This window comes from Phoenix dactylifera, unplaced genomic scaffold (genome assembly GCF_009389715.1).
Source record: "Phoenix dactylifera cultivar Barhee BC4 unplaced genomic scaffold, palm_55x_up_171113_PBpolish2nd_filt_p 000138F, whole genome shotgun sequence".
NCBI lineage: Eukaryota > Viridiplantae > Streptophyta > Magnoliopsida > Arecales > Arecaceae > Phoenix > Phoenix dactylifera.
The window spans coordinates 1,073,603-1,086,429 of NW_024067694.1; the positions used below are offsets into that span (position 1 = coordinate 1,073,603).

General features: G+C 39.1%; 1 protein-coding gene across 1 annotated transcript; it reads left to right on the plus strand.

Annotated features, from left to right (window-relative positions):
- Positions 1-2,907: 2,907 nt before the first annotated feature.
- On the plus strand, positions 2,908-11,702 carry LOC103697013 (alpha-1,4 glucan phosphorylase L isozyme, chloroplastic/amyloplastic). Its single transcript, XM_008778775.4, has 15 exons — positions 2,908-3,193; positions 4,327-4,565; positions 4,658-4,759; positions 5,001-5,177; positions 5,358-5,633; positions 6,119-6,390; positions 7,036-7,153; positions 7,246-7,758; positions 7,927-8,079; positions 8,424-8,552; positions 8,631-8,867; positions 9,272-9,348; positions 9,659-9,845; positions 9,989-10,189; positions 11,199-11,702. Exons 1-15 carry the CDS (start codon positions 2,983-2,985, stop codon positions 11,313-11,315), a joined length of 3,009 nt encoding a protein of 1,002 aa, XP_008776997.2. The 5' UTR covers positions 2,908-2,982; the 3' UTR covers positions 11,316-11,702.
- The last annotated feature ends 1,125 nt before the right edge of the window (positions 11,703-12,827 follow it).

Below are 12,827 nucleotides of genomic sequence, written 5' to 3' on the forward strand. Positions count from 1 at the left end.
ACTAGGATACAAGAGTTTGGATAGAGATCAGGGTAATCAATTCTAACAATATTCGGAAAGGGCCAAGGTGGGGGTTGGCGTGCCGCCCATCAGCCATGGATTAGGAACCTTTATCGGATTGATCCATAATCACCGAGAGAGGTACAATATCTGGATCCAACATCTCTAGAGAGTGAAAGTGGAGAAAGAAAGTCTCATAGAGAGAGAGAAAGTCCTGTAGAGATAGAAATATAAGAAAGAGAAACCAAGAGAAAGAGAAGAGAGAGATGAGAGGAGAGAGAAAGAGGAGAGAGGAGACTCTCTCTTCTTTCTTCTCAAAATAGGGGAGAGCTGACTCTTCTTCTCTTCTCGAAACCATGGTCATGCGGCCAAGGGTGGTCAAGCTTTAGTGATGGTGGCCAAGGGTAGTTATTAGCCGCTACACCATCAGTGTCGGTGGTTGGCCGACGGTGGAGAGAAAAAGAAGAAGGCAGATGCTACGTCGGCCCAAAGTAGGAAGAGTTGGATAATGCAGCTCACTGGCTGGCAATCAAGGCTCAGCTGAGGTAGTAAAGCTTGATCAAAGCTCCAGCAGGAACCCCGGCCTATTCCGGCAGCCGGTGGTGGCGAACAAGGAAGGAAAAAGGGGCCAAAATAGAGTACTCTGCTTTTGGACGAAGGCCCGGTGATTTGCGGACGTAATTCAAAGAAAATCAATGGCTAAATGATTGGAAAAAGAAGTGAAGAGGTTGCCTCGGGTCTTACCTCAATCCGGTGATGATTCAACGAGGTTTCCGGTGAAGAATCGAGGAGAAGACTCGGAGAGGAAGATTTGAAATCGGCGGCGATTTCCGACAATTCTCGTGGTGAAAATCAGAGGAAGGGGAGGAGATTAAATATACAACTTATCCAAGTTTGATTTGAACTCGGATTGCCCTCGGGAAGCATTCTTTTCTGCCGGAAATCAGAATCAGAGTCTTCTTCTCTGCTTTATCATGCCACAGGCATAGTCGGGCTGGGCCTGGCCCTCCTTCCGGCCGGCCCACAAGCCCACAGGACTAGGTTGGTCATGGGTCGGGCTGGGCCTCGCCATAAGCCCAAAAGATTTTTTTTTTTTTGTATATTTTGGGCCAAATTCAACTGGGCTGGTCAAATGGACCACGCCCAATTCCCTTAAAGGGCTAAGTCTTACTTATTTTTAAATTTTGGGAGTAGTCAAAGTTTGGGACATGGTGCTTGCGGAGAAGAAAGGAGAGAAGCAGGAAGCTCAACTTAGGGAAGAAGGACATGCATCTCCAGAATTTTCACTATATTTAGAGAGACCCAAAGGGCACGGCCATATGATGTTTTCAGATTTTCCTATTGGGGCATGTGGATCTTCTCGCACAAGATCAATCCCAAATCCTGCCCCATCACTGGTGGTGGACCTTGTATCTGGTGTATCTGGATACTCTCTCACAAGATCCATTCCAAATCCTGGCCCACATTGGTGAAGTACCATGTACGAGCCGTTAGCTTGCGAGGGGTGTTCTTGGATCGGGACACAAAGTGGCATTGCTGGTGGGCCTAGTTCTCTTCCCGGAAACGGACGCGTGGCTCTGATATCTGGATACCCCATCTTTTCGTTTTTTGGGCTCACGTGGGACTTTGGAAGCAAGTGTCAAAGAGAAGAAAAGGGCCGATGCTTTTCACGGACTTTCCACCGTTGATAAAAAATCGGAATAGCGGGTGCTATTTCTCCGGGATCGTGGCTGCATCCTTCGCGCCAAAGAAGGATGCCCCTGCCTTCGCGCCCGTGAAAAAGATCGCGTGTGACGTGGGAGACTGTAGCGCTCTCCAGACAGTGCATGTGCATTAATAGGCAAATCGGACACAGACTAAATTGTTTTCTATATCATGCAGCCCTCTAAAAAAAATCATTTGGCCATGTTAGAAAACTCTTCTTTATAATTATACCAGATTGTAGCTCTTAACTCTGCTGATTGTACTTATACTAAAGTAAAATGAGCAAATATTGTACCAAAAAAGGAAAAAATAGTGTATCAATTATTTGCAGATATGTGCGGTGGACGATCCAATGATCACCGCATCCCATTTCCAAAGGTCTTACCAAGAAAAAGATTTATTTGGCTCAATTCTTTTGTACTTTTATTTTTCTAATCATTGAAAATAAGATAACTTAAAAAAAAGTTGTAACAATCTCAAACTTAGACTCGTTTGGTACTTGACAAATTTTGGCGCACCTAAACTTATTACTCAAGCAAATGACCGTCCACATTGGACTTGGCCCGTAGTTTAATAAATTTGTCAAAAAGAACGGTTGACATATAATTTTTTGTAGAACAAAAATAAGCTACTTATTTGTTGATTGCTACTACACTTCTACTCTCGTTTGAGCTACACCACCTCTAAAAATAATGTATCTCATTGGCCTCATTAAGTCTTTTATAACCTCCATTTATAACTACAAACCCAATTCGATGGTTCTGTCCACCATAAGTATGAGCCAAGATATAGCAATATTAAAGTATATAATTATTTTTCAGAAAAAAGTAATAAACCCTTTTGCTAGTGAAATCATCTGCTTTCATGTAGTATTACTTCCTAAATTTTTGATGTCAAGTCCATGATTAAATATTTTCTTTCGAAAGCCATCTTAGACTATCAACCATCACAAAAAAATAAATCCCATCCATTGATATTTGTGAAAGATCTACGTACATTGATAAATAAAAAGTAATGAAAAGAGACTAGAAACATTCTCTCTATAATTTCATATCAGCTATTAGAAAATGATAACTAAGATCTTCTGATGGCGGTGAACTTAAGCCACTATCACCGCACTCAAAAAGCGCCACGATTAAAAAAACGCTCGCTAAAAGCGCTTCGTTAAAAGGAAGAGGGAGAACTCGATAAGATATAAGATACACTCTACTCTCGCTCTACTCAGTTGAGTTGATCTCTGCGTTGCTCTCTCTCTCTCTCTCTCTCGGAGCTAGGGCAATGGCTTCTTCGTCTTCTCTGTTACCGAATCGTTCCACGATCTTCTCCCATCCCAGATCCATCATTCGATCGCGCGATCTTCGATCAAGGAGCACCGGCAGATCCAACGTCTTCCTGAGCAAGCTTGGGGGCTATCCCCCCGCCTCCAGGCCTCTCTCCGTGAGAAGCGCCGCCGGCGATCGGGAGGCCAAGGATCCGGTATCCGAGGACGGTAATCCTGATCCAGTGCTTGGCTTCTTGGTTCGAAACCTTTGCTTTTGGAGAATTTAGATCTTGTTCTTGAGTTGGGCTTTGATCTTTGCTCTATAATGGTCTTCTTTTAGTGAAAAATTTTCTTGATGATAAATGAAGCAGTGCTCACAGTAGATCGTTGCCTGTTTCTTTCTTTAGTGTATACGGGAACTTTCGTGGTGGTCGTTGTGTCTAAGGGCTCTCATTGGTTGCTTATGACAGCCAGACCTGGATGCTTTTTGTGATTATCGAACTATTTCTTGGACTTCGTTTCTTTATTTGAGTTTCGGTGATGGATTGACAGTGAAAGCTCTATTGTGGGAGGCTTTGTCTAGGATTTAACGTCAGTTTCCGCTGCAAACCTAATCCTGACTGAACCATACATGTTCAGCTCGTCCTTTCGTACAGAAATTTGAGTTATGAACAACAGGAAAACAAACGATCCTTTTTTTCGTATGTTATGTATGTTGTGGTTCTGAGCTTGATCTTTGCTTCCATTCGGGGCTTTTACTGTGGGAGGAGGAGAAGTCTGGAGAGCGGGAAGAAGCCAACTTAAATTGCTGGGAGGTTGCCCTTGTTGACCTGATATTTTGAAAGTGCTTTTCAGGGAGTACTAGCCAACCGTGTACATAAGTAATGGATCATGACATGCCATTACTCGGTAGTCTGTTCCAAATGAAATTCGCTTACTTTGGGACAGAGGAAAATTTCTTTTATTTGAGATTTCATGTAGATTAGCATTTAGGATTTTGATACTTTTCTCCCTTATGTGTTCATGTACCACCTTTTTTACATGACCACCACATCGAACAAGTTAGATGTTTGCTCAAGCTCCTTCCACATTGTTTATGATTCGGTACATAAATAAAATTGGTGGCATCGATGCATGTGGTTCAAAATGTTGATACCCTTATGGTAATGGTTATGGTCCTATTAGATATCCATAATTATTGCAAACTCAGTATGTAGAAAAAATATATATTTTTTAAAATCTCCAGTCTGAGAGAAATTTAAAGCTTCTACCATCATAGCTATCTTTTCTTCGTTTCAATTTTCTGTCCAATTTCCTATCCTGCAGTTGTTCTATGTATCTTATTAGTTGTTGTGATATAGGTGTTCCAAGCACTCTAAACTCTTCAACATATGATCCCTCTGCCATTGTATCAAGTATCAGGTACCATGCTGAGTTCACACCCTCATTCTCTCCAGAGCATTTTGAGCTTCCCAAGGCTTACTTTGCAACTGCTGAAAGTGTTCGCGATGCACTTATAATAAATTGGAATGCAACATATGATTACTATGAAAAGATGAATGTAAAACAGGCGTACTATCTGTCAATGGAGTTCCTGCAGGTCTGACAATTGGTTCCCTACATTTGTCCCCATGATTAATACATTTATTTAATTAATATTGTTGATTTTCATTCTTTTGTTCTGAACTGTAGGGAAGAGCACTCTTAAATGCAATTGGTAATCTAGAGCTGACTGGCAAGTATGCAGAGGCATTAAGTCAGCTAGGTCATAATCTTGAGAGTGTTGCTAGTCAGGTTAGATAATGTTTGTTTACATATTTCCAAGTTCCAATTTTATATGAATATGATGTATTCATCTGCAATTTATTGAGACTGACATTGTTCCTTTTTTATGCGGTAAATGAACAAATCAGAAAAAAATTAAAAAAATCTATAAATGCCAAAGTTTCTGTTGTTTCATTTAACTTTCATTATATGCTTCAGGAACATTCATATGTCAATGTTAAAACATGTTGTTCGAGTGCTTAATATGCAGGAACCAGATGCTGCCCTGGGAAATGGTGGTTTAGGACGTCTAGCTTCATGCTTTTTGGATTCTCTGGCAACATTTAACTATCCAGCGTGGGGTTATGGACTTAGATATAAATATGGTTTGTTCCATCAGAATATTACAAAAGATGGTCAGGAGGAAGTTGCAGAAAGCTGGCTGGAGGTGTTGTTTTCTCTTTCCTTTGCAACATATACATAATTCTTATTTCATTTCTTTGCAGCTTTTATCATTCTTAGATCAAATCATAACTATTTTCAGAATCTAAGATTATAATTCTTTGTATTATTCTGATTGCTGAAATCTTGATGGTTTTTATTCTTTGTGTGCATAATCTCCTTGCAGATGGGAAATCCTTGGGAAATTGTAAGGAATGATGTCACATATCCTGTGAAATTTTATGGAAAGGTAGTCGTTGATTCGGATGGAAGGAAACACTGGATTGGTGGGGAGAACATAAAGGCTGTTGCATATGATGTTCCCATACCTGGATATAAGACTAAAACCACCATTAACCTTCGACTTTGGTCAACAAAAGTACCATCACAAGATTTTAATTTGCAAGCTTTTAATGCCGGAGAACATGCCAAAGCAAATGAGGCTCATGCAAATGCCGAAAAGGTTGTCCTTTGCTGCTCAAATTCAGTTGCAAATGATACTAGCTAAATGATTTAGTTCCTTCTGCGATTTCTTTCTAGATAATTGTCTTTGCTGAATTGTAGAATGTCTAGCTCTAGTCCAAGACCTATTGAAACTATAAGTTAGATTTTGTGATTTTGAGATGTAAACTTACCATTGGATAGATGAATAGATTAAATAAAGCATCTTAAATGTATCCGTTATAATGTTATTAAACACTTTCAAATCATTCTCATGGTCGTTGCATTGGAAACAGAAAATATTTTGAGTAAACTTCTTCAAATTATAACTAATATTTTAGCAAACTATATTGCTTTTATTTGTCTAAATGTTTTTTAATATCTTCAACTGAAGACCTTGATGCGAGGTCTGCTATAGAATTTCAGAGTAGGTAAACTTGATTATATCAGCATCATTGACTTGAACTTTAACAAGTATGGTGTCCTTTTACCTTTTTTTTGTTTCAGATATGCTATATTTTATACCCAGGAGATGAATCAATGGAGGGAAAAATTCTTCGTCTGAAACAGCAATATACACTTTGCTCTGCATCACTTCAAGATATTATTGCTTGTTTTGAGAGGAGATCTGGAAAATCAGTAAACTGGGAAGAGTTTCCTAACAAAGTTGCAGTTCAGATGAATGATACCCACCCAACTTTATGCATTCCAGAGTTAATTAGAATACTGATTGACGTGAAAGGTTTGAGCTGGAAGGAAGCCTGGAACATTACTCAGAGGTACTTACCTGCCATATATTATTTTTGCATGTAAGAATGTACACATACATTATGCAGATATTTTTCTTGGTGTGAGCTTATGATTGAACAGAATTGGCATAAGAATCAACACATGCTAGAAAAGTTATCTAGGCATATATGAAATGATTGATGATTTGTTCACTCATGTGAAATGATTGATATTTTCCTAAATATTTGTAATCCAATTAAAAATTTGAAACTGCTACTAGAGCAGGTGATCAATGAAATGCAATAACCACATGAACTCTATATGCATTTATTTCTCTAAATGTACAACAATCTCTGAACAGATAACTGACTTCACTTGTGGATCAGATGATGCTTCTGGCTGCAACATCTTATCTTGTCATTCAATTTAGCAAACAATGTGTGAACAATGTGAGTACAGATTGATTGGAAACATATGAGTGATGTCATGATTTTCTTGGTAATGTTTCAGAATCAGTCTTACAATATATGACACTGACATTGATTTTCTAGCTCTTTTTCATTTTAATTTTTAGAGTTAAGATTTCTTTATTGTGAATAACTGATACCTTAGCTGGGAGTTGCATCAAACATGCGAACAGTAATTGTTGCAACTTGCAAGCCTCACTTTTTATCATTTTATTACCTCTCATGCAGAACTATGGCGTACACAAATCACACAGTTCTTCCTGAAGCTTTGGAAAAGTGGAGTTTGGATCTCATGCAGAAGCTGCTTCCTCGACATGTTGAGATCATAGAAATGATAGATGAGGAGGTACATTTAATATTTCATATAGATACATGTCTAGTTAGCCAAGCTTTTCATCTTGGGGCCTCTATAATTTTGTTTTCTTGGATACGAAACAGTTGATTAACAATATAATTTCGGAGTACGGAACAGCAGATCTTGTACTTCTAGAGAAGAAAATGAAGGAGATGAGGATTTTAGAAAATGTTGACTTTCCAGCTTCTGTCATGCAATTGTTTGTTAAGCCAAAGAAAATATCCCGCATTAAACCTAAACAAAAAAAACTATTAGTCAAAACCTTAGAACCTTCCGGCATGACTGTGGATGAAGAAGTTGAATCTGAAGAAGTTGAATCTGAAGAAGTTGGATCTGAAGAAGTAGAATCTGAAGAAGTTGAACCAGAAGAAGTTGAATCTGAAGAAGTTCAACCAGAAGAAGTTGAATCTGAAGAAGTTGAACCAGAAGAAGAGGATCTTGGCGATGAAGAGCCAACACTTTTAAAATCAGTTCGTATATTGCCAAAAATGGTTCATATGGCTAATCTCTGTGTAGTTGGTGGACATGCGGTGAATGGAGTTGCTGAAATTCACAGTGAAATTGTGAAGGAGGATGTATTCAACAGTTTCTACAAGGTAATTATTGTTGAAGGCATGGTTTTCTATTCCTATCTTTTAGTCTCAGCCAGCCAGTTGCATAATGGCAGCTCAATAAATTGTTAATGTTCTTTTGCTTTTTTATGCTTGATCATTTACAGTACATGCTACTGATCTACTGGGCAATTTTATGTTGTTTTCTGTCAGTTGTGGCCTGAGAAATTTCAAAACAAAACAAATGGGGTAACTCCAAGACGCTGGATTAAATTCTGCAATCCTGATCTAAGTACTATAATTACTAAGTGGATTGGTACAGATGATTGGGTTCTGAACACTGAGAAACTGGCAAAACTCAGGAAGGTAATTATAGTAACTTCATTCATTTTTTTCATCATTTTGGTCCAATTGTTCCAATTGATAGTGTGCTATCAAGTTATTAATAAAAAGAGAGCAAAATTTACTTGCAATGCCCTGATTTAGCAATGAACTATGTGGGACAAAAGTTTTACTAAATAAGCCTTGTATTTTTTCTACTCCGTGCGCGCGCGCCCTTTTTAGTATTTCTGCATCAAAAAATCCTTTCCCATAACTGGGAACTGCTCAAAGCAATTGATCCATCTGGTCACCTGACAATTTCTCATACAACTGAATCAGCATTCTTGAATTATTTTTCTCATGAACAAAAAAATGCAACTTCACTACAGCTTGCTGATAATGAGGATCTCCATTTGGAGTGGAGGGCTGCTAAAAGAAGCAACAAGATGAAGGTTGTTTCTTTCATAAAAGAGAAAACAGGATATGTTGTCAGTCCGGATGCGATGTTTGATATACAGGTTACTGCCAAATTTTAATTGAACAGTGGTTTATTTCATTTGTTATTGGGGTGGCTGGCTAACTAGTTATCATACCAGGTGAAACGGATACATGAATATAAACGTCAGTTGTTGAATATCTTAGGAATTGTCTACCGCTACAAGAAGATGAAAGAAATGAGTGCCAAAGAAAGGATATCTAGCTTTGTTCCGAGGGTCTGCATATTTGGGGGTAAAGCATTTGCTACATATGTGCAGGCCAAGGGGATAGTAAAGTTCATTACAGATGTTGGGGCTACCATAAATCATGATCCTGACATTGGAAACCTATTGAAGGTATGTTTAGCTCTGGAATATCAGCAATGAACTCTGGATTTCTCATTCTCTTTCTGTCAGTTTTCCTGACCACTTCTTTCTGCTAATGAATTCTCTGAACGATGAACCTATTTTCTCCATTAAGTTTGAAATGTTGGTCAGACTGATAATTTAATCCATTGGCAACTCTGTTGGTTCATTTCTTTCATAAAAAGTTTATATATATATATATATATATATATAATGTAATTTTGTATGTCTCTATGTGTGCCTATGTGTATGTATGTGTGTATGTAATTATGTGTATTTATGTACGTGTGTATCTGTGTGTGTTGAATCATTGGTTAAGTCCAATATTTAGTAATTTTTGTAATGTTGTGGTCATAAAATGGCTCAAAGAGTTGAAGAGTTTTTCCCTCCTTCAGGTTGTCTTTGTTCCAAATTATAATGTCAGTGTGGCAGAGGTGCTTATTCCAGCCAGTGAATTATCTCAGCATATCAGGTAAATCATTGCTTCCATTTTGTAAATATATACTTAAATCTGGTTATCAGTTAGTGTTTCATAACACACACAGAAATTTAAGACCTTTAGCTATAACTGATCAAAAGAAAATTTTCCTGTGATGTTTGTTCATCAAATGTAAGCTATTGAGGACAAATTTAATTTGCAACCATGTTGCTCAGGGTGACATGCTATTATAACATGAATCCATGATGGTGCCTTTGGTATCATTAAATGAGTAGAAAATTAAGACATCATATGTAAAATTTCCTTTAGTCATCATGATCACTTTCTTCTATTATGTGGCCAGTACTGCTGGGATGGAGGCCAGCGGAACCAGCAACATGAAATTTGCTATGAATGGCTGTGTTCTGATTGGAACATTGGATGGTGCAAATGTCGAAATAAGGCAAGAGGTTGGTGAAGACAACTTTTTCCTCTTTGGTGCTCGAGCTCATGAAATTGCAGGTTTAAGGAAAGAAAGAGCAAAGGGAAAGGTATGTCAGTGGAACCAAAATTATGTGTGAGAAGTAGTAGAAGTGTAGAACTGTAGAAGTTTCATGATTGGCTATCATTTCCAAAGTTTACTTAACTTGTCTACTTATTATTATGGACATTTATGTTCTCTATTTGTCTATAGTTTGTGCCAGATCCAAGATTTGAGGAGGTCAGGAAACTTGTCCGTGATGGTGCTTTTGGAAGTTATAACTCTGACGAATTAATTGGATCCTTGGAAGGGAATGAGGGATTTGGTCGTGCAGATTATTTTCTTGTTGGCAAGGACTTCCCTAGTTACCTCGAGTGCCAAGAGAAAGTTGATGAAGCGTACTGTGACCAAAAGGTAAGATGTATCAAATAATTATTTATCCGGCTTGTAATATAGGTACATGTGCATATATGTATGTCAAGGTACGTCGTACCGCCCGAAGTGAGCGGTACGGGCCATACCGTACCGGTACTTAGTACGGTTGGCGTACCGACATTCTGTATGCCAAAAAAATTTTATATCGTACCATACCGACGCTATGCTAGTGTGGCATTGGTACGGAGTCCGGTACCGAGACGGCGAACCTTGATGCATGTATTTGTGTAATGTCCTTAAATCATTATCTACAATGATATTAGTATTTATATTTGATATATTGGTGCTCATGCTGCACTTTGTTTGCATATCTACCAAATTTATGTCATTAATGCTGGCAATATAGTTTCATAAACATACAGGTCTTAGACATTACGTATGCAGCACCTGTCAATGACCCAACTTATATAACTTGATGCCCCAAACAGTCAAATGCCTATGCAATTGTGTTTCAACAAACATTTGATATACATGCTAGTTTATGGACTATGCAGTTTCATGTGGATTCAGTCTGTCTCTAAATCATGCATGATATTGTTGTTGCCTTCCATGTCAACAGCATGACAACATGCATGAAATATTTAAAATTTCTAAAATTTCTACTTTTTTACATTTTCTACAGTATTACAATTTCACCTTCATCTGTGGTGTACAGTATTTAAGGAATGGCCATCGACGTACGCAAACATAAATTCATATACATGCACACCTCTGCGCTAAATGTATATGGTGCAGTATTCCATTTATGGTGGTATTGTAGATATGCATGTTCTTACTGTCTGAGCTGGGTGCACATGGACACTCTTATTAGTGTATATTGCTAATGTTAAAAAGAAAATGCCTAGTGTATAATCATGCTTACCTGTAAGCTTGTGAATATGTGCAAAAAAAAAGAAAGAAAGTTAAGCATGTTGATACACAACAGCTGCATGCATGGAGATGCTACCATTTGTTCCCTTATTAAAATTAGACAATTTGTGTTGGACAGAGATGGACAAAAATGTCGATTTTGAATACGGCTGGCTCCTACAAGTTCAGCAGTGATCGGACAATTCATGAGTATGCGAGGGATATCTGGAATATCAACCCTGTAATGTTTCCATAGAGGAATGTTGGGACGAGTCTCGCCTGCCTTCTTCATGCTACACCATGCCAATGTTTTCTGCCAACCAAGTGGGCATCATATTCCCTTGAGAAGGCGGCAGGATCCAGCCCCAGTTGCTTGTAGAAAAGAGTGTATCATCTTAGTACGGTCGCCTTCATCCAAGGGTGTAGATGAATGTTAATAAGGTGGCATTCGATGAACTGTGGAAAAATTACTGGAGATTGGACAGCGCAAAAGAATGAAATCGGAGGCCAGTTTTAGTACCGGGATACCGTAAATGTAGATGCTGTATTCGTCGCCATATTGTAGTCAATATCTTACTATTAGATGCTGTATTTAGAACTACTAGCCCATATCTATAACCAGCTATGGCATTTTCGAGATCCCAGTATGCATCAGGCACTCATCTGGCAGGTGATGTTATTTTGAACAGGGGACACTCAACTACAAAGACTGGATTCATTCTTGTAGACTAATCTGCATCAGGCCCTATTTTTGCTAATCTGCATTTCCAATAGCATTTCCTGTCGTTGAGACCGGAGATTATTAGCTGGACCCAGTGGGAGGGCCTGATTTTTTTTTTTTTGGTGAAAAATAGGAGGGGAGGGGGAGGGACCAGCCCATCCGCGTAGCAGCTCCCACTGGGCCTCCATTCCATCAGAAAATGTTTGATACAGATCGCAGGTTTTGCGTGCCTTTCCGGACCCGTGGGCTCACTCCACTAGGCTTATTGTTTCACGTGGGGGTACGTCACCCCAGCGCCATCTTGGTACAAATGGAAGGAAAGTATAACCGCCAGCAAGCTATCTGGGCATGGGGCATCCGGTCCTCTAATTTAATTGACGCCCGCGCGTTTCGAACCCGGACAACTTGGGCGGAATTATCTCCTCCTTACCACTAGACTAACCTTGGTGGCGCCTGATATTCTTTTATTGGATGGAGGTGGCACCAGAACCAGCTCTCTCGTGGTATAACATTACATTTAGACTTCTAGAGGCTATACAAACTCTTGGCACTGAGTATGGTTCCTTCAGAATCGAGGTAATTTTTTCCTATGACACCCCTAAATTGCCCGCCCATGACTAGCTCGGGGTGGGCAACCGTTCTCGTGGCGTGGTGAGGACAAATGTATTTCAAGTAACACACCCTTTTGAAGTTTGGATAAAGCTAATTAAATCAATGATGGTTTGCAAACAGCAGCACCAAGACAAGGTGACAATGAAGGAATGAGCCACAATGATCCCAACCTTCAGCTCAAAATTGTTGCAATCAAAATGTCTGAATGCCAAGAAATGGCTGCTTCTAGGGACAGTATATTGTGCACCCATTCGAGTCTTGTTACCAATGGAGTCGAACATGCCCTGTTATCACATTGTCAATGAATTCACAAACTTCATTTATCATTTCCTGTCATTACTCAGCTCGCAGTCTTAACCCCTGTATTGAACCGTCATCAAGATATATGCCACTTGAAGGATCTGATGAGTTTACATGAGATCATGCTCCAGTGAA